The sequence below is a fragment of the Moesziomyces antarcticus genome (assembly GCF_000747765.1).
Source record: "Moesziomyces antarcticus DNA, scaffold: scaffold_v10009, strain JCM 10317, whole genome shotgun sequence".
Lineage (NCBI taxonomy): Eukaryota > Fungi > Basidiomycota > Ustilaginomycetes > Ustilaginales > Ustilaginaceae > Moesziomyces > Moesziomyces antarcticus.
The window spans coordinates 92,348-110,639 of record NW_014639001.1 but is presented as its reverse complement, the minus strand read 5'-3'; the positions used below and the strand labels follow the sequence as shown (position 1 = coordinate 110,639).

General features: G+C 60.5%; 9 protein-coding genes and 1 non-coding gene across 10 annotated transcripts; 5 read left to right on the top strand and 5 right to left on the bottom strand.

Moving 5' to 3' along the window:
• Window positions 1-682: 682 nt before the first annotated feature.
• PAN0_009d3704 (septin) lies at window positions 683-4,455 on the top strand (the record flags this gene model as incomplete). Its single annotated transcript, XM_014800664.1, has 5 exons — window positions 683-1,776; window positions 1,857-1,874; window positions 2,074-2,398; window positions 2,464-2,716; window positions 2,954-4,455. The coding sequence occupies 5 exons, from the start codon at window positions 683-685 to the stop codon at window positions 4,453-4,455; spliced, it is 3,192 nt and encodes a 1,063-aa protein (XP_014656150.1).
• A 222-nt stretch (window positions 4,456-4,677) lies between these two features.
• Window positions 4,678-6,291, bottom strand: PAN0_009c3703 (monooxygenase; the record flags this gene model as incomplete). Its single annotated transcript, XM_014800663.1, has 1 exon — window positions 4,678-6,291. The coding sequence occupies one exon, from the start codon at window positions 6,289-6,291 to the stop codon at window positions 4,678-4,680; it is 1,614 nt and encodes a 537-aa protein (XP_014656149.1).
• A 161-nt stretch (window positions 6,292-6,452) lies between these two features.
• On the bottom strand, window positions 6,453-6,961 carry PAN0_009c3702 (uncharacterized protein; the record flags this gene model as incomplete). The annotated part of the gene is made up of 2 exons (XM_014800662.1): window positions 6,453-6,643; window positions 6,799-6,961. 2 exons carry the CDS (start codon window positions 6,959-6,961, stop codon window positions 6,453-6,455), a joined length of 354 nt encoding a protein of 117 aa, XP_014656148.1.
• Window positions 6,962-7,095: 134 nt separating this feature from the next.
• Window positions 7,096-7,202, top strand: PAN0_t009d0002. Its single transcript has 2 exons — window positions 7,096-7,131; window positions 7,167-7,202. It is a non-coding gene; the product is annotated as a tRNA-Sec (tRNA).
• Window positions 7,203-7,427: 225 nt separating this feature from the next.
• PAN0_009d3701 (WD40 repeat-like protein) lies at window positions 7,428-8,510 on the top strand (the record flags this gene model as incomplete). The annotated part of the gene is made up of 1 exon (XM_014800661.1): window positions 7,428-8,510. One exon carries the CDS (start codon window positions 7,428-7,430, stop codon window positions 8,508-8,510), a length of 1,083 nt encoding a protein of 360 aa, XP_014656147.1.
• A 190-nt stretch (window positions 8,511-8,700) lies between these two features.
• Window positions 8,701-9,970, top strand: PAN0_009d3700 (mitochondrion protein; the record flags this gene model as incomplete). The annotated part of the gene is made up of 2 exons (XM_014800660.1): window positions 8,701-9,637; window positions 9,714-9,970. The coding sequence occupies 2 exons, from the start codon at window positions 8,701-8,703 to the stop codon at window positions 9,968-9,970; spliced, it is 1,194 nt and encodes a 397-aa protein (XP_014656146.1).
• Window positions 9,971-10,184: 214 nt separating this feature from the next.
• On the bottom strand, window positions 10,185-11,363 carry PAN0_009c3699 (c5-sterol desaturase; the record flags this gene model as incomplete). The annotated part of the gene is made up of 1 exon (XM_014800659.1): window positions 10,185-11,363. The coding sequence occupies one exon, from the start codon at window positions 11,361-11,363 to the stop codon at window positions 10,185-10,187; it is 1,179 nt and encodes a 392-aa protein (XP_014656145.1).
• A 2,026-nt stretch (window positions 11,364-13,389) lies between these two features.
• On the top strand, window positions 13,390-14,424 carry PAN0_009d3698 (histidinol phosphate phosphatase H; the record flags this gene model as incomplete). Its single annotated transcript, XM_014800658.1, has 1 exon — window positions 13,390-14,424. One exon carries the CDS (start codon window positions 13,390-13,392, stop codon window positions 14,422-14,424), a length of 1,035 nt encoding a protein of 344 aa, XP_014656144.1.
• Window positions 14,425-14,528: 104 nt separating this feature from the next.
• On the bottom strand, window positions 14,529-16,094 carry PAN0_009c3697 (RNA polymerase I associated factor, A49-like protein; the record flags this gene model as incomplete). Its single annotated transcript, XM_014800657.1, has 1 exon — window positions 14,529-16,094. One exon carries the CDS (start codon window positions 16,092-16,094, stop codon window positions 14,529-14,531), a length of 1,566 nt encoding a protein of 521 aa, XP_014656143.1.
• Window positions 16,095-17,179: 1,085 nt separating this feature from the next.
• On the bottom strand, window positions 17,180-17,786 carry PAN0_009c3696 (uncharacterized protein; the record flags this gene model as incomplete). Its single annotated transcript, XM_014800656.1, has 2 exons — window positions 17,180-17,281; window positions 17,505-17,786. The coding sequence occupies 2 exons, from the start codon at window positions 17,784-17,786 to the stop codon at window positions 17,180-17,182; spliced, it is 384 nt and encodes a 127-aa protein (XP_014656142.1).
• Between the last annotated feature and the right edge of the window lie 506 nt (window positions 17,787-18,292).

Below are 18,292 nucleotides of genomic sequence, written 5' to 3'. Positions count from 1 at the left end.
CGCCAGCTTTGTAAACTTATTTGTACAGCTTCTCTTGACAGGCTCGAGTGTGTGCGGCGTGCGGCGCTGTTGGTGAGCGTCGGGCCCAAGCGAGTGTGGAAGCGAGAAAGGCTGCAAAGCCCAATTGAAATGCAGCTCAACTTTGGCAGCCTGCGAGCGGCTCTCAGGTTGAAAGCGAGAGGCTGCTCTGAAATGAGAAATACAAAATTGACGGGCGAGCCGAAAAGCGAGGGTGCGCTGCGCTCTGGCACTGCGCTTCTGGCGCTGAACGCGTGTGTGTTCGTTGGGTGCGACGCTCTGAAACACGCACGGACGGAAGGCGAGCGTCGGTGGGTGCGTCCGCGTCTGCGTCTGCGTGCGTGCGTGCGTGTGTGCGGGCAGAGGCGCTAAGGCAAAGGCAAAGTGACAGCAAAGCTCACGCAGGAAGGATTGGCGTCTCGTCGTCGAATGCAGCCACTGCACCCTCTCTCACACCAAATCGCATCGACCCGCAACCGCTTCATCTCTTCCACCTACACCACTCGCTCGTCGTCGATCGCTCGTTCGATCCATACCAGGCGACATTGAGAGCTGCGCATTCATCCGTCCTCGCACTTGACGACCCCTTCACGCCACTCTTCAGCTTCGAGCCACCCCTAGAACCAGCACGGCGACCGCTCGAGGTCCCATCATACCAGTCAACATGGCTTCCAACGGTATCGGCATTGCCAACTTGCCCAACCAGCGCCACAAGATCGTGGCCAAGGCAGGCGGCCACTTTACGCTCATGGTGGTGGGTGAGAGTGGCGTGGGCAAGACGACGCTCATCAACACGCTCTTCAGCACCGAGCTCGCCACGGGCAAGGACCACTCGCGCCGTCACACCAAGCAGCTGGACAAGACGGTGGAGATCGACATCATCAAGGCCGAACTCGAGGAGAAGCAGTTCAAGGTGAAGCTCACCGTCATCGACACGCCCGGCTTTGGCGACTACGTCAACAACCGCGACTCGTGGACGCCCATTGTCGACTTTATCGACGACCAGCACGAGCTGTACATGCGCCAGGAGCAGCAGCCCGAGCGACGTGAAAAGACCGACCTGCGCGTCCACGCATGCCTCTACTTTATCCGCCCCACCGGCCACACGCTCAAGCCGCTCGACATTGAGACGATGAAGCGTCTGGGCACGCGCGTCAACCTCATCCCCGTGGTGGCCAAGGCGGACACGCTGACGCAGGCGGATCTGGCGACGTTCAAGCAGCGCATCCGCGAGGTGATTGCGACGCAGAACATCCGCACCTACTCGCCGCCGCTCGAGGTGGACGATGCGGCGAGCGCCGAGCACGCCAAGCAGCTTATGAGCGCCATGCCCTTCTCGATCATCGGCAGCACCGAGGACGTGCGCGCGCCCGACGGCCGCGTGGTCAAGGGTCGCGAGTACCTGTGGGGTGTGGCCGAGGTGGAGAACGAGGAGCACTGCGATTTCAAGAAGCTGCGCTCGCTGCTCATCCGCACGCACATGCTCGACCTCATCCACACCACCGAGGAGCAGCACTACGAGCACTACCGCCAGGCGCAGATGGAGACGCGCAAGTTTGGCGAGCCCAAGGTGAAGAAGCTCGACAACCCCAAGTTCAAGGAGGAGGAGGAGATGCTGCGCAAGCGCTTCACCGAACAGGTCAAGCTCGAGGAGGCGCGCTTCCGACAGTGGGAGCAGCACCTCATCGCCGAGCGCGACCGCCTCAACAAGGACCTCGAAACCGCACACAGCACCGTCAAGGCGCTCGAAGCCGAGCTGTAAGTTGCCGAAATTCCGCCATTCGAGATCCGCCGATGAGACCACCTACTGACGCCTTTCTCTTCTTCTACGCCTGCAGCGACGCTTTGCAAAACGGGTACGGCCGCGGCTCCCAGAGGCGCTAGAAGTGCCAATGCACTCACATCGAGACGCTGCTTGACGCTCTGTCTGTGGCCACCAATCCGGGCTAGCACTCCTGTATCGTATCGCCATCTCGCCGCGCTCAGGAGCGCTTTGTAATTCGATCCGATCCGACCGTCTACCCTGCTGTTGGCTCCCGTGCAAAGGCGATGCAGGCTGCATCTGAGCATCCTCACTCGCACAGGATCTGAAACTGAGCTTCTGAACGCCGAATTGCTGGGAAAGAGCAACATCACCGGTCAAGTCTCTAGCTATGAGCGGCACGACATGTGGGGATCGGGTGGAGGTGGGTTGGGTGGCTATGTTCTGGCTCTGAGATGCACCGCCCCTTTGACTGGGCATGGCGACGCGATTTTTGGAAATTCCACGGTCAGCAATCGTAAATCCAGGGCCAGCAGGCTGACGGCGGTTGCAAAACGCTCGTGGCTGGGCCGTGCGATTTGGGCGACGGGCGCGTGTGGGCTGATTGGATTGGATTGGGTGCGTAATGCACCGCACGCATCGCACGCACGGCCGGCCGCTCGGCACTCCGACTCCGCGCTCAGCAGTCGGTCACAGAGTCGCCTCCACGCCCAGGCGCGCCTCGCCTTGCCTCGCCTTGCCTTGCCTCACTTCGCATCGCATCCACCCGAACCAACGCCGCTTCGCATCCGATCCACCTTGCTCGCTATCAGCCTCCTTCGCGCACGTCCACATCCAGCGCTGATCACGCATCCATCACCCAACTCGCCCAATCGGAGATCTCTCCCCGCCGTCAATCAGCGATACCCACCACTCGTGCATCACGCCGAAAGCGTTGTGTGTATCCATACCCTAAGCATCAGCTGCATCTTCGCGCCGCTTGAAGTTCGGCACGATCCGACAGAGCTTATAGCACCTCAGCTATCGATCACTTGACGATCCCACCCCTGGCGACGGCAGAATTACATCCGAGCACCTTCACCGAGCCGCCACCTGAACTATCTCGCTAGAACTCGGCACATCCGACTTCACCGAAGTTCATCCGATTGCCTTGAGCCCTGCTACTGCTCTCAGCCATGTCGCTCCAGAACATCTCCAAATCTGCCGTGCGCGTCGGCAAAAACTACATCAAGGGCTACTCGGACGTCCAGGTCAAGGTGCGCGATGCCACCTCCAACGACCCGTGGGGCCCGAGCGGTACGCAGATGAACGAGCTGGCGCAGCTCAGCTACAACCAGAACGAGTTCATCGAGATGATGGAGATCCTCGACAAGCGTCTCAACGACAAGGGCAAGAACTGGAGGCACGTCTTCAAGTCGCTCACCCTGCTCGACTATCTGCTCCACGCCGGCTCCGAAAACGTCGTCATCTACTTCCGCGACAACATCTACATCGTCAAGACGCTCAAAGAGTTCCAGTACATCGACGAGACCGGCAAGGATCAGGGCGCCAACGTGCGTCAGAAGGCAAAGGACATCACCAATCTGCTTCAGGATGAGGCGCGCCTGCGCGACGAGCGTCGCTCGCGTTCGCACATGCGCGACCGCATGTCCAACGGCGCGGGCGATGACGATGACGAAGCGAGGAGGAGGCGTGCCGAGCAGGAGCGTCGCCGTCGGCCCAACAACAACAACGAGGACGACGAGCTGCGCCGGGCGATCGAGGAGTCGAAGCGCATGGCGCAGCAGGAGCAGGACCGCATCCGCGCCGAGGCCAAGGACGAGGAGGAGCTGCAGCGTGCGCTGGCGCTCTCCAAAAAGGAGGAGGAGGAGCGCATCAAGGCGCTCGAAGACGCCAACAAGAACGCGCTGTTTGACGACTCGATCAACCTCGACGGCGCCAACGCTTATACCCAGAACCAGCAGGTCGACTTTTTCGGCAACCCGCTCGTCGATACCTCGGGCTCCCAGAACTACGGCGTGCAGCCCCAGTACACGTCGTTCAACCCGTACATGCAGATGCAGCCTACGGGCTACAACCCTTTTATGCAGAACCAGCTGCAGCAGCAGGAGCTTATGCAGCAGCAGTACATGCAGCAGCAGCAGGCCGAGTACCAGCGTCAGCTCGAGCTGCAGCAGGCGGCGGTGCAGTACCAGAACCTCATGACGCAGCAGCAGCAGCCGCTCGTGCCTCAGCAGACGTCGTTCGGATCCAACAATCCCTGGCTCCAGTCCGGTGGCCAGCAGCAGCAGCAGCATAACGTTCCGGTGGGTGACTTGTTCTCGTCTGCACCTACGCCTCCGCCTGTGCAGCCGACTCCGCAGCCGCAGCCTGCCTCGCCTGCACCGGCACCGCAGCAGCAGCAGCAGCAGAACCGACCTATCCGCGCCAAGGTGAACGACGACGCCAAGTTCGGCGAGCTCAACAGGCTGTTGGCGCTCGGCGATGGCGTGGACACGTTTGGCAATACGGGCGATATGCGCATGGGTCCCAACATTGCCCACTACAATCAGATGCGCACGCAGAAGACGGGCATGAACTTTAACGCCAACACCAGTGCGCAGGGTCAGGGCCAGGGCCAGGGTCAGGGCGCAAGTGGAGGCGCGTCCGACAGCAACCCCTTCTTCAAGGTGTAGAACCGCACTTGTGGCGATGTCGGGCTCAGTATGTAGTTGTGCAATGGTTTCGTGCGTGGCGTTTGGGGTGTGCGGTGTGTGCGGCGAGTCAAGGTGCGGAGCGAGACAGAAACGTGTGGGCGGGCACAACGGCGGTGAGTACGCCGAGCGATTCAAGCCAAGGCTGGACGATTTGCATTGCGATTGCGCAGGGGCACGACTCGGAGCAGGACAGGGTGAAAGCTAGTGCGTCGGATGCAAGGCGCGCAGGGTGTTTGTGTTGTACGAGAGGGCGACGGGTTTGATGGGGTACCTTCTGTGTTCGCTTTCCTGGTCCGGGAGGGGCAGATCTCCATCGACAAATGGCTTGCCCTTGCCATCGGTAGTGGTCGTATCGGGGAAGGTGAGGAGGAAAGCGGCGTGGACGGTCTTGATTTCGAGCTTGGCGAATCGCATGCCCAGACACACATGCCTGCCGCTTCCCCAGGGTACGAACTCGCCCTCCTTCTTGCCCTCGCCACGCTCGAAGCGCGTCGGGTCAAACTTGAGCGGCTCGCTGTAGATGGTGCTGTTACGATGCGCCGCTCCGAGCCAGAACGACACGAATTCGCGGTCCTGCACCTCTGAACCGGCGATCGTGGTGGTGGTCTGCGTCACCTTGGATGCCGTTCGCAACTTGCGTCGGAAGATCAGACTGATCATCAGGATTCGCAGCGTCTCGTCGAGCACCTTGTCGTAGATCGGGAATTCGCCTTCCCAGACAGACAGCGGCGTGCGCTCAAGCTTCTCCTGCAGCGTGAGCGTGTCGTAGTCGTCACCGCGCTCTTCCGCGGCCTTGCGGAAGATGGCTTCGAACTCCGCGCGAACCTCATCGCGAAGCTTGGCATCGGTACAGAGAAAAGCGAGCAGATACGATGTGACGCCCGTGGTGTTGATAATCGCGGCAAACAGTCCGCCCATGATAAAGTCTTCGATCGACTTGATCGATGCGTCCCGGTCGATCATCTCCTGGATGTAGTCGTTCTCGCGACGACCCTCGGCCTTGCGCTTCTCGACGGTGGTGCGGATGGCCGTCGACATCTTTACAGCGCCAATCCACTTTTTGACGGTGGAGGGGATGGGCAGCAGCGGGAAGTGCGTGGCCATGAAGCCGGTATTGTCTGCAAACGACCAGAAGGGCGCCTCCATGGCTTTGACGGCGTTGATGTCGCGTGCGTGCTCGGCGAGGCCGACGAACAGGATGCTGATCTGGAAGACGAGCGGATAGATGGTGGCGTGCATGTTGATGTCGCCGCTATCGGGCAGGGTTTTGAACAAATCCACGGAGCAGCGCACCATTTCGGACAGATTGTCCTGGAGCCTGGTGGTGCTGAGGCTGCCACGCAGGTTCTGCACGAATCCGTCCGAGCCGGCATCGTCGGCGGGCGGCGTCTTCTGGAGCCACGAGGGCAGCTGTGGGATGCCGGCAAACATGACCTCGTAGCCATTGTTGAAGTTGAGGCCGCGGTCGTGGAAGAAGGTCTTGCCGTCCTTGGTGGGATTGTTGATGATTGTCATGATGTGGCCGCGCGAGTTGACGCGGACCGAATCTTGCGTCGGCGGTGTGCGGTCCCATGTCTCTGGGTCGCCAAACACGGAGCGCAGGAAGCTGTTGCGCTCCGAGTAGAGCTGGAAGGGGCCGAGGCCGGGCAGGAGCGACTTGGTGTATGCTTTGACGGGGCCGTGGCGCTTGAGGCCCGCTGGGACGCGGAGCAGGTTCCATGCGAAGAGCGCCAGCACGATCGCCGCAGCGGACCAAAAGGTGGGCGACGAGACGAGCGAGCTCTGCGTCGACACGGCGAAGAGTTGCGACGGCATGATGGCGAAGCAGATGCGACACCGGCGGAGAAGGGGTTGGTGGTGGTGGTGGTGGTGTGGGGCCAAACGGCAATGTTGGCCGGGGCGGTGTGGTTTGATGCTAAGTTAGCTGGCGCGCAGCCGAGCTTGAATGCCGTCCAGCGGCGTGGTTAGCACGGCAATCACAGCATGGTGATTGGGCGCGTGCTATAAACGGTACCGAGCGGCTGAGCAGATTCCGACGGTTGAGGTGCTGCTGCTGCTGCGTGGTGCGCGCCGTTGGCCCTTGCGTGGCGCTGCGTTGCGCTGCGCTGCGCTGCTCTACGCCTGACAAATGGCGCCGTCGAGTTTTGGCGCAGAGATGCCGAAGCGGCTGGGCGCATGACATCGGATTTCTGAGCCAAAACCGCAGGAATCGAAGATTGGCCGAAAATTCCACTCTGCGGAGGCCCATGACACGCATTTGTCCGTCCTTGCGCAGATGGCCTGATAGCCGCGCCGGGCACCAGAGAAGCACGCACCACTCACGGCTGTAGCTCAGCATCGGAATGCCTTCCGCACGGTGCATCACACTGTCGTTGGCAGCGCCGGTCATTGGAGAGCTCACGCCTCCCGCTCGGGCCGAACGGTGAGCGTTCCCACGGCGCACTTTCCCATCGGCGCCAATTTCGACAGACGCTGGCACCGGCATTCGAGCGGACAGATGAAGTCATTTCCGCACCCGTTGCCCATTTTTCCGCGGACCGGCGACGGGATTCGTGTCGGTCGGCATTCAGGAGATCAAGCGGTGCTGTACTGCATATTCTGCTGTTCCTGCACTACTCTGGTCGAATGCCCGAGTGGTTATGGGGCTGGCTTCAAGAACTCTGACTTCTTGGCCACGTTATGGCAACACCTCCAGTATTTCCTGGGTTCGAATCCCAGTTCGACCAAACCTTTTTGCCGAATTTACCTACAAAATCGGCGCACAAATTCACGGAATCCACGACGGCATCGGCTAACCGGCGCGCTCGACGGCCAGCTTACCCGGAAGATCGCAAGGGCCACCATCTCGTTCCAGCACAAGCACAAGCCAACTCAACTTTGCGTCTCCACACACCCACCATCACCGCACCCCACAACTCTCGCATCATCGGCGACGGTCTCAATCGCTCGCCATGAACCCGCCCACACCGCCACTGGCGCGCGTGCGCACACCAGGATACGCGGGCTACTCGATCGCATGGTCGCCCTTTTTTGAACAACGACTCGCGGTGGCCTCATCAGCCAATTACGGCTTGGTGGGAAACGGACGGCTGCACATTCTCTCGCTCGCACGCAACGCATCTGCGCCTCACCCGAGTCTGGTGGTGGACAAGGTGTTCGATACGCAGGACGGGCTGTATGACGTTGCGTTCAGCGAGGCACACGAGAACCAGCTCGTCACCGCGTCCGGCGACGGATCCATCAAGCTGTGGGACTGTGCGTTGCAGGATCATCCGATCCGCAACTGGCAGGAGCACAACAGAGAGGTCTTCTGCGTCGACTGGAACAACATCAACAAGAACGTCTTTGCGAGCTCCAGCTGGGACGCCAGCGTCAGGTTGTGGCATCCAGAACGGCCCAACAGCATCATGGCCATCACCGCGCATACCGGCTGCGTCTATGCATGTGCCTTCTCACCACACTCGCCCGACCTGCTCGCAACAGCGTGTGGAGACGGCCATCTCCGACTGTTTGACCTGCGCCAACCAGCCGCGCAACCCACGGCAACCGTGCCCGTCGGAGGCGAGGTGCTGTGTCTCGACTGGAACAAGTATCGCCCGATGACCATAGCTACCGGCAGCACCGACCGCGTCATCAAGACCTGGGATCTGCGCAATGCCGTCTCCAAGCCACCGGGTGCCATGGCGTCACCGCTCGATGTCGCAACGCCGCTGGCGGCGATTCTGGGCCACGAATACGCCGTGCGAAAGGTGGCCTACTCGCCGCATGCACCCCAGCTGCTCGCAAGTGCGAGCTACGATATGACCGCACGCATATGGGATACCGACGCAGCAGCGCTCAGTGGACCACCCGGCGTAGTGCAACCACCACCGCAACCGGGGCAGGGCCCCAACGCGGCCGCGGCCGGCGCCATGCGCAAGATCCACGACACACACACCGAGTTCGTCGTAGGCGTGGCATGGAGTCTCTTTCAAGACGGCCTGGTGGCCAGCACCGCATGGGACTCGGAAACGCATCTGTGGGGGGTTCACTAGCTGGCATTCGCAATCCAATGTCGTAACAGGATCAGGCCTGGCGATCGTGTCGAGTGTGTCGAGTGTGTCGAGTGTGTTTCGAGTGTGGGGCGATTCGGTTGTCGGTGAAACATTCAATTTGGCACGGCCGGGGCCACGTTTTTGGTGCGATTTCGCGTCACAGTTGCAGTCGGCGAGTCATCTTTGCATCATGAGGGTGGGTCGTGCTTCTCTGCGTACCACCACGAACAGGCAAGCTAGTCTCGAGATGACTACCTCTGCCATCTCGCCCGGCGGGGCCGTGGAGAGTACGCCGCTGCTGTCAGTGGCTCGGCAGCGGTATGCGATCCACTCGCCTTCGGAAGCCTCCACCACCTCCGAGTATACACCGCAGGCCGACCTGGTCGACATCACCAAGGATCGCTATGACCTCTCGACGTTCAAGGGACGACTGCTCCACTTTGCCTCGGTCACCTCGCCGCTTACGCTGCTTGCCTCGAATGCTGAGCTCAAAGCCGCACAGGAGACCGTGGCGAGCTACGAGGCGAAGTTCCCCGCCAACCGCACCACGGGCACGTACTTGGTGCCGCGCTCCGAGGCGGAGCGATACTGGAAGGCCAAGCAGCTGGTCGACTCGTCCGTGCACCCAGATACGGGCGAGGTGATTCTGCTGCCGTTCAGGATGGCCGCGTTTGTGCCCACCAACCTGCTCGTGGTGGGTGGAATGTTGATGCCCAACCCGAGTCTGGCGGGCATCGTCTTCTGGCAATGGGTCAACCAGAGTCTCAACGTAGCGGTCAACTACTCGAACGCCAACAAGAGCGTACCCATGAACATGAAGGAGGTCGGGCTGGCGTATGCTGCGGCCACGACGAGCGCCGTGGGCATCGCCGTGGGCATGAGCCGAGGCGTACCCAAGCTGCGCGTCAGCCCGGGCGTCAAGGGCGTGCTTACGAGCCTGGTACCCTTTGTCAGCGTCGCTAGTGCGGGTATCGTCAACATCAGCTGCATGCGCTGGAAGGAGATCAAGGACGGCGTCGGCGTGTACATCCGCGATGCAGAGGGCAACCGCCATCATGTCGGAGACAGCTCCAAGGCGGGCCAGCGGGCCGTGGCCATGACCGCTGCCTCGCGCGTCCTCACCAACAGTAAGTTCACCCGCATCTCTGCCGCACGTTGCGTCCCACAGTACCAAGCTGACTTTTCTGCGGTGTGGCTTTGCAGTTCCGACGTTGATCCTGCCGCCACTGGCACTCAAGTTCCTGCAGCGCGCACGTGTGATTCCCGCCAGCGGCGCCCTCACGCGCGCCGTCGACCTCACCCTCATCGGCACCAGTCTGCTCGTCTTCCTTCCGCCCGCCATCGCCACCTTCCCGCAGGTGGCCAAGACGTCGCCACAGACGCTCGAGCCCAAGTTCCACCACCTCACCGACCCCCAGGGCAACCCCATCACCCAGGTCGAATTCAACAAGGGCCTCTAGAATCGCGCATACAACTCATACGATTCATACACGCAATGACACACATCTAGACGCCACGCGCGCCAGGTGGATTGGTGGGAATGCTGGTTTTTCTGATTGAAGTGGATCCAAATGAGAGAGAAAGAGGATTGCGGCGCCCACACATGCCAGCCGCAGCAAGGTATATGGCATTGGGTGGGCGGAGTCGAGTCCATTATTGCGAGAGAGCGCGAAACTACTTGTTCTTCTTGATCACGACGCCCTCATCGCCGCTGGACGAGGCATCGGACTGGTCGTCCGAGAGACCTTGGGCGGCGGCTTCGGCCTTTGCGACGGCCTTCTTCTGTGCGAGAGCCGCCTTTTCGCTCGCGGCAGTGACGGCGAGCATCGGGTCGTCCTCCTGCCTCGGTGCGCGGTACGAGCCGCCCATGCGATCGCAAACCGTAAAGTACTGGCCGTAGTTGCACGTAAAGAAGAGGTGGTGGAGCGTGTGGTGCGAGGGTCCGTTGATGATCTTCTCGAGCGGCGAGTTGCAGATCATGTCCGAGTCGTGGATAAGGATCGACCACAGGTTGACAAACACAAACAGCCAGATCGACACCACGCGGTGCAGCGGAAAGACGAAGGGGAAGATGTGGTAGGGCAGCGACTGCGCATAGCCGTCGAGCGGGTGGAAGGCGTGGCTGGCAAACGGCGTGGGCACGAGCCACTTGTGGTGCGGCTTGTGCACGTGCTTGTACAGCCGCGGGTGGTGCTCGATCCTGTGGACCCAGTAGATCAGGAAGTCGGTGAACACAAGGAAGAGCGGCACCGAAAGCACCGCGTACGCCCAGCCGTAGTCCGAAATGCTGTTATACAGCTTGCTGTGCCCTCGCACCTCGAGGACGAACCAGGGGACGGTCAGAAAGTCGAGCGGCAGAAACGCGCGCATCGACGCCTGGATCTCGAGCTTGACCTGATTCTTGAGGAAGCGCGGATGCTTCTCCATCTCCTTGTTGAAGATGTACTTGTACGAAAGGCCGGCAAAGGTAAAGTAGAGCACCAGGATGCCGATGTAGGTCAGGACGAGCAGCGATACGGTCTGACGCACCACATTGTCGCGTGGCAGCGCCGAGACGCTCTGGAGCGCCGACCAGTTGACCGCCTCGCCGCCGAGTGCCGACGCGACGGCGTTCTTGAGCACCGTGTTCTCAAACCAGCTCGAGGGCGACAACGCCGATGTGCTTGCGGATGCTGCCCACGATGCGGCGTCCTTGAGCCCAAGAAGGTGCGAAAAGTTGGATGCGGATGACGCCGACGCGAGCGAGGCTAGCGCCGTGGGGTCCTTGGCAAACGCGCGAGGCAGCGCAGGCAGGGCAGTGGCCCACACCTTGTCGAGCGCATAGGTGTCTGCAAGTTCGAGCACGAGATCCATGATGGCAAGTGCCTAAGACGCGGTGGGGATGGTATCGGTCTTGGAGTGGGGCGGCGATGCGCTGCGCGGTCGATCGCGGGGGTGGCGCGTTCGGCAGATGTGCGGATATGAAGCAGCCGAAACCGACGGTGGCAAACGCGTAATGACCAAGCTGCGCGTCGAGTCGAGCTAGATGCGGAGATGTTCTGGGATGTGCCGTTCGGTTGAGGCGAGAAGAGCGAAAGGCCGGTTGATCTCTGTGGCGAATCGAGCTTGTCGCGCTGGTGGCAGAGGCGATGCGGCTGATTCCAGAAGCGCAGTGGCTTTTGTAGGCCAGGGGGAAGATGCAAGCAAGACCGCGACGAGCGTGTCTGTAGGGGGCGAAGACTAGGAGAAAGGGACGGGAAGCGCCTCTGTGCCGGATGAATGGACGAGTGTGGGAAGGAAAAAGGATAGAGTTGTGAGCATATGATTGAGCGTCTCGAGCAAGAGTGGTCGGTCAAAATGTCGGGCACAGACGAAGAATGTGAATCGCACGCTCACGGCACTGCGCTGCGCTGCTCTCCGCTCAAAGCAGGAAAGTTCGGTGGCGGATGAGCCGACACACACACACTCTCTCTCACACACACCGACCGGCACATGCACACGATCTGGCACTGCATCGAGGGTTCGGGTCTGCCACTGCCCAGAGCGCGATGAGCTACGCATCGCGGCGGAGGATGCAGACCTTGCTGCAACGCGCTGCAGTCGAAAGAACGGAGCGACAGCACGCGGGCTCAGGCCATCCTGCCGGAAAACAGGAAAGCAAAAAAAAAAAAAGATTTGCGCGTGCTCGAACCCTGTTTGGAGTTCTTGCGCAGCAGTGGTGAGGTGGGGGGTGAGAGAGCGTGGCGTGTTTCCTGTCTGATTCGACGAGGCGGCGAACCCGAAGACAAAAAGGATCTTCCTTGCTTCCGACGTGCTGCAGCGAGGCGTGTTGGAAAAAGAAGAGTCGCCTCCTTCCGACTGAGGCGCCGCGCCACCGTCCACCGCCACGCTGGGCCCTCGCTGCGACACGCGCTCAGGCGCCTCACCAGAGGAAAGACAGGCGACGCGTGCGTGTTGCCAAAATCTGATGATTCTGGTCGTTTGACTCGTCGGGCGTGCCGGGCGGAGACAAAAAAAAAAGGCCAAAGCCAAGGCGCGAGAGGTGCACCGGCAGCCAACTTCCGGCTCGCCATCTCGCTTTTCCTCTCTGATTTGGCTCTCGCCCGAGCCAAAAAATTTAAGATTTTCCATCTGGTTTCAAAACACCTCGCGTCTTGGCCTCTGCGCAAATCGCCTCGCTTTGCCTCTGCTGCTCACGCGCTGAATTGCCCGGCGAAATTCCGCTCGAGCCAAGTTTTTTTGGCTCTCTGCGCCTTGGAAGCGCAGTGAATGCCGGTTGGGAGCCGGTTGACTGGGGTCTGCTGCTTCTTCATCTTTCGGCTCCAAATCCCACTCGGGGCCCGGAGCAAGTCTGGCAACCTTTGGTTGTCGCCTGTCGCCATTCCATCGCGTGACTCTGTGGCCCCGCATGGCGGTATTAGCCCATACCGCCAGACCGTGTCAACTGCCAAGACGACAGCCACCACTATCATCGTCGGAGCTCTGACAGCGCCCCAGAGAGGCTGGTGGGGACTGCAGAGCGGCTATGCACAGGCTCCTGAAGCCTCGACACAGGCTCGGAGCGGCATGTACGGGGCAGCGCCATGGTGGAAAGCCGGTCCGCAAACGAACGGCGTTCGCCTCACGGTAAGCGCGCATTGCGTGGGTGGCCGGCATATTGAATGCTCGCCACCCACCCTCCGCGCCGAGCAAAGCTCTTCATCTGATAAGCTGCTGGCTTGCCGCCGGCAACGCTTTTAGAAATTCAAACCCGATTCAAGTCTGGCATCGGAATCAATCGGGTCGATACGTAGGCTGTGACTCCGACTTCCGAGGCTAGGTCCGCACTTCTTCTCCACTTTCTCAAGGTCAGCTGGACCACAAGCTCCTCTTCCAAATCGCCTGACTATAGTGGACAGAGATGCCGCACTCGCACCACTCGCACAGCGGTCAGTTCTGCTCGCATGCCAAGGACTCGCTCGAGCACGTCCTGGAGCGCGCACAAGCGCTCGGCTTCACGCACTTCCACCTCAGCGAGCACGTCCCACGTCAGAACCCATCGGAGCTCTATCCGGAAGAGCTCGAGGCTGCGATCACGCCCGACCACCTACGCGACACCTTCCACAGCTATCTTTCCGAGGCACGTAGGCTACAGGGCGCATACAGCTCTCGCGGCTTGAACGTGCTCGTCGGCTGCGAGACCGAAAACATCACCAGTCCAGGCACGCTCGACTACCTCACCCACACCCTCGGTAGCGATGCGAACACTCCGCCCGAGAAAGTTGGTAAAGGAACCGTCGACTACATCGTAGGATCGCTGCATCACAGCCACGCCATCCCCATCGACTTTGACCGCGAAACATTCGACCGCTCGGTCGAGAGCTTTGCCTCGACCGCCGCGCACGGCGACAAGAAGCAGGCGCATCTCGAGCTCGTACACACATATCTGGACGATCAGCTCGAGGTGCTGAAGCGACTCCGGCCCGAGGTTGTAGGCCACTTTGACCTCTTCCGCCTCTTTGAGCCGCTACTCAAGCTCGAAGAGCCGCAGTTGTGGGCCAAGGTAGAACGCAATGTGCGCTTCGCCGTGGCATACGGCGCACTGTTCGAATGCAACGCAGCAGCCTTCCGCAAGGGTTGGTCCTCAGCCTACCCAGCCCCAGACGTTCTGCGGCTCATCATCAAGCTAGGCGGTAGGCTGTGTCTCTCGGACGATTCGCATGGCGTGCATGCTGTCGGACTCAACTACACCCGCCTCAGACACTATCTCGTCGACCAAGGCGTAGACACATTATGGTACCTCGAAAAGGACTCCGAAGAAACAGCACCAACGCAGAACGGTCCACCGACACGCTTCGCCCGTGGCACCGTCGCGAAATCTATGGGGCCCGAATGGCAATCCCACCCGTTCTGGTCGCACTTCACCGCCACGCTCGAGCGCGAATCTCAGCCATAGAACACAGCATCTCACTCCTGAATCAAAGAAAGACTATTGCTGATGGAAAAGAGAGAAATGCAATGTGGATGAATGTACACGAGTGGGTGAGTGGATAGCAGCCCTCACTTTCGGCCGCCCGCCTTGCCCTTTCGGGGCTGTGGCAGCGTAAAGGGCGTCTTGAGCACCATGCGCTTTTCGCCGCCCGTCGTGGCGGCGGTGCAGCCGAGTGTGCGGAAGAGCTCACGCAGCGTCGACGGCGCAATGTTGCAGTTGCGAGCCAGCTTGTCGTAGTCGACCGAAAAGTTGTCCAGATGCAGCGCCAGCGCACACATGTACGCCAGCAGCTTGGTCTGGTGGAACGCCGACATCTGCGCCCGATCCGAGTTCGCCGGCGTCTCGCTGAATGTGTTCAGCAGCGCACGCACGATGCGCTTGTTCGCATCCTCGCCATCCAGTTTGAGCGAAGTAATCAGGCGGCTGCGCTGCGAAACCGACTTGGGTCGCGAGTGCAGGTACCACAGCATCGACATGTAGTACGCCAGGCGCACCTTGTTCGTCGCATCCTCCTTGTCCTCGGTCGCACCCAGCGCCGGCATCATCATCACATCGTCGTCGTCGCCGTTCGCCGGCTTGTCGGCATCCTCATCGTCGTCGTCAAAAGTGGTGTGCTTCTGGCTCTTGCTGCCGCCGCCAAGGTGCGAGCTGCGCTGCAGGTTGTCGACGAGTCGCGACCAGATCCAATCGGGGAACTCGCGCGAGTAGGGGATGAGCTTCTGCAGCTCGTCGGCATCGTGCACGTTGTCGATGAGCTTCTGTATCGGCAGCGCCTGGAAGACGTCCGTAGGGATGAGGTCCGAGATGCGGTACGCCTCGGCGGGGTGCTTGGCGTCCAGGTTGGCGGGCGGCATGGGTCGCGAAGCCGTCGACGACGCCAGCACCTCGTCCAGCGACGGCAGCGACGCAACGCTGTCCTGGATGCCACCGGTAAAGTCGTCCAGAATGACCTCCATGTTGGCCGTGTCGACCTTCATGCGGTCCTGGTTGCGCGCGTTGGCCTTCTGCTTGCGATTACCGAAGGCGTCGCCGAGTGCGCGGCGTGCGGCGGTCATTTCGCCATAGTCGGCGAACGTGCGGCTGCTCGAGATGGATGCGAGCGAGCTGTTGGCCTTGATCGAGCGCGCCACCTGGAACGTGGGTAGCGCACGCAGCGTGATCGAGCTGCTCGAGGGGTCGTAGATGCCCACCATGTATTCGCCCGTGTAGCCTCGCACCTCGGCGGTGCTGCCGAACTCGAAGTTGTTGCCAACGTAGGCCATGGTGTCGGTCTCGCCAGCAAGCAGCAAGCGCTCGTCAGATGCGTCGTCTCGTGCGCCCGTCTCGTCTGGCAGACCCTCAGCGCGGTACAGGCTGAACTTGGTGGAGGGCGCCGGATTGTAGTCGGCAAACGAGGCGAAGGCGGCTCCGGCTTTGCTCAGCTGCTGCGACGCAGACTTGGAGCCTTGCACCTTGAGCGTGGCCTGGCCATCCTTTGCTTTGGACTTGCCCTTGGACGAAGTCGATTCCACATTCGAAGAAGAAGACGCGGTTGCCGATGCGGTCTTCTTGGACTTCTTGGGCGACTCTGCGGCGTCCGAGGATTTGGACTTCCTCTTGGACTCCTTGGTCGGGCTCTTTGCGTCTTTCGACATGGTGTAGGGAGCCTTTGTGTTGCGCCGTGATGGTGTTTGTGGAAGCAATGCTTGAAGGCGGGCAGAGCGCAGAGGAGAGCTCTCTTTCGTTCAGCCGAAAATGTTGCAGCTCAACAGCCAAATTCCACTTTTTTGCTCACAGCTGCACGTCGCTCTGCAGAGGGGAGAAAGAAAAAAATCGGCGCTGCAGCCAGAACCCAAATCCACATCTTACGCGTGCTGACATAATACTTATATGTGGCTGCAACAAAGGAAACGACCTAACATTCCAAAAGTCACGCGCCTGCTCCTGGATGCAGTTGACACTGTCGCTGTGCTGCTCGAACGTTTTGGCGACGCCTCTACCTGGTTGCGACGATCCATCGAAGTCGCTTGTAGTTGGCCTTTCGCGCGCATCAATGCGAATGCACAGCACGCGCCGGAGAAGCGGACATGACCGGCTCGGAGGAATCGGGCAGCGGCAGGCATGATTCCACCCGACTTCTTGGTGACACCGGCGCAGCCACTTCTGGAAGAACCCTTGCAGCAGTCAGCTTTGGTCTTCTCAGGCTTCAGCAACGCTGAGACACGGCTACTGCAGCATCGCTATGAGGGGCCGCTGGGAATCGGGCATTTTTGTTGGGATCGCGCGTCAGGGACGAGGTGAGACAACGCGGGCCCATTGCTCCAAACTCAGCGCGCAAAAAGCGACACCCACGCGAGCGCGACGGGCAAAGGTGCACCACCTTCATCGCGGCCGACGATGTCCAGTGGCGTCAGTCTTTGTGATTCTCAGCGTCTGCCGACGAGGCCAAAACGCGTAGGCTGGCGATCGCAGCCAGCCGCTCTGAAGACGTGACGTGTAAAGAGGACCATGCGCTGGGCTGCAGCGCAATGAAAAGGGCCAAGGGTTGAGCCGCAATGGGCTCTGGTTCAAAGACACCTGGTGATGATTTGCTATGTTCAAACGATGAGAGCCGTGCCGTGCAAACAGGCTCGAGTGCTTCCCGGTGCCCGTGCTGAAACATCCGATCGCATCGCGGTCAACAGAGATTGCGCCGGCTCGAACCGTGCATATCAGACGGCATCCATGAGAGCAAAGCAGGCTAGGACCACCCATCTTGAGCTCGACGTGCATCGAGCAGGTGCTTGCCTGGCCTCATCGCGCGAGCACGCCATCCAGCAGCAGCGCGGCCCAGCGAAGGAGACTGTACAGTACAGTAGTTGTAGATCAACATGATGCGTCGATCCTGCGATTGCTACTGTATATTGATCTCTTGCACTCAATTGCGAGCTCGGGACCCTGAGCTCGGATGCAGAAACCGAGCTCGCTTAGGGACTCAATTCCGCCCCATGCTTCAGGAGTGCGAGAGGCATGGCTCTAGTCCCATCTTTCTACGTTGCGTTATCGTCTAGCTCATTCATCATCACCAGCTTCCGGCTCAGAGCGGAGACATCGTAGAGAGCAGCGTAGATGCGAAGAAATGTTGAACGTCTTGCGCGCAGCCGGGACCAGGTTTCAAGCTCCGACACAGGCGAGCCTCTGCTGGTGACCATCGTTGCATTGTTGTCGGCGACTTTTTCCTCGGCGTTCGCCTGTAGCGGACGCAAAGCGGCCCTCGACGACGACGACGTTCCTAGAAGAGAAGTTGGACCGCTGCCGTATCCATCGCAGCTCGCTAGCGTCGCAAGATAGGAGTCGTCAAGCGGCATCGGTTTGAGGGTCCCTGCCAAGTGGAACGCGCTTGTCTTGTCGCGTTGGCACCCATCGCAGCGGCACGACAACGGTATTTGCGCAGATTGCAACTCCGCCCTGTCCAACAGCCCGTCCGCGGCCATCTTGGACTCCGCTTGTCACCATCCACTGCGTCTTCATGGGAACTGAGAAATTCGTGGGTCAAACAAAACTGAACTGCGTCTTTCTGCCGTCTTCATGCGCATTGAAAAGCGGGGTCGGGTCGGGAGCAAGGGATGGATACCCCACACGAGCCGCTTGTGCTTCGTGCCGAGCAGCTAGTGCCGGCCTCGGCACCAGTATTTCCCCTCAACACTGCCCTTCGTCGCGTGCCCGCTTTAGCCAGCGTCCCGTCGCGAGTATCCGCGGGAAGCGTGTGAGCACGAGCCTTGACTCCACTTGGCCTTCGCACCTCGTCGGGCCGGAGACGCTTGGCTCGCTCAAAGGGCCCCTTTCGGCCCCTTGCTTTCTCGCTACGCTATTC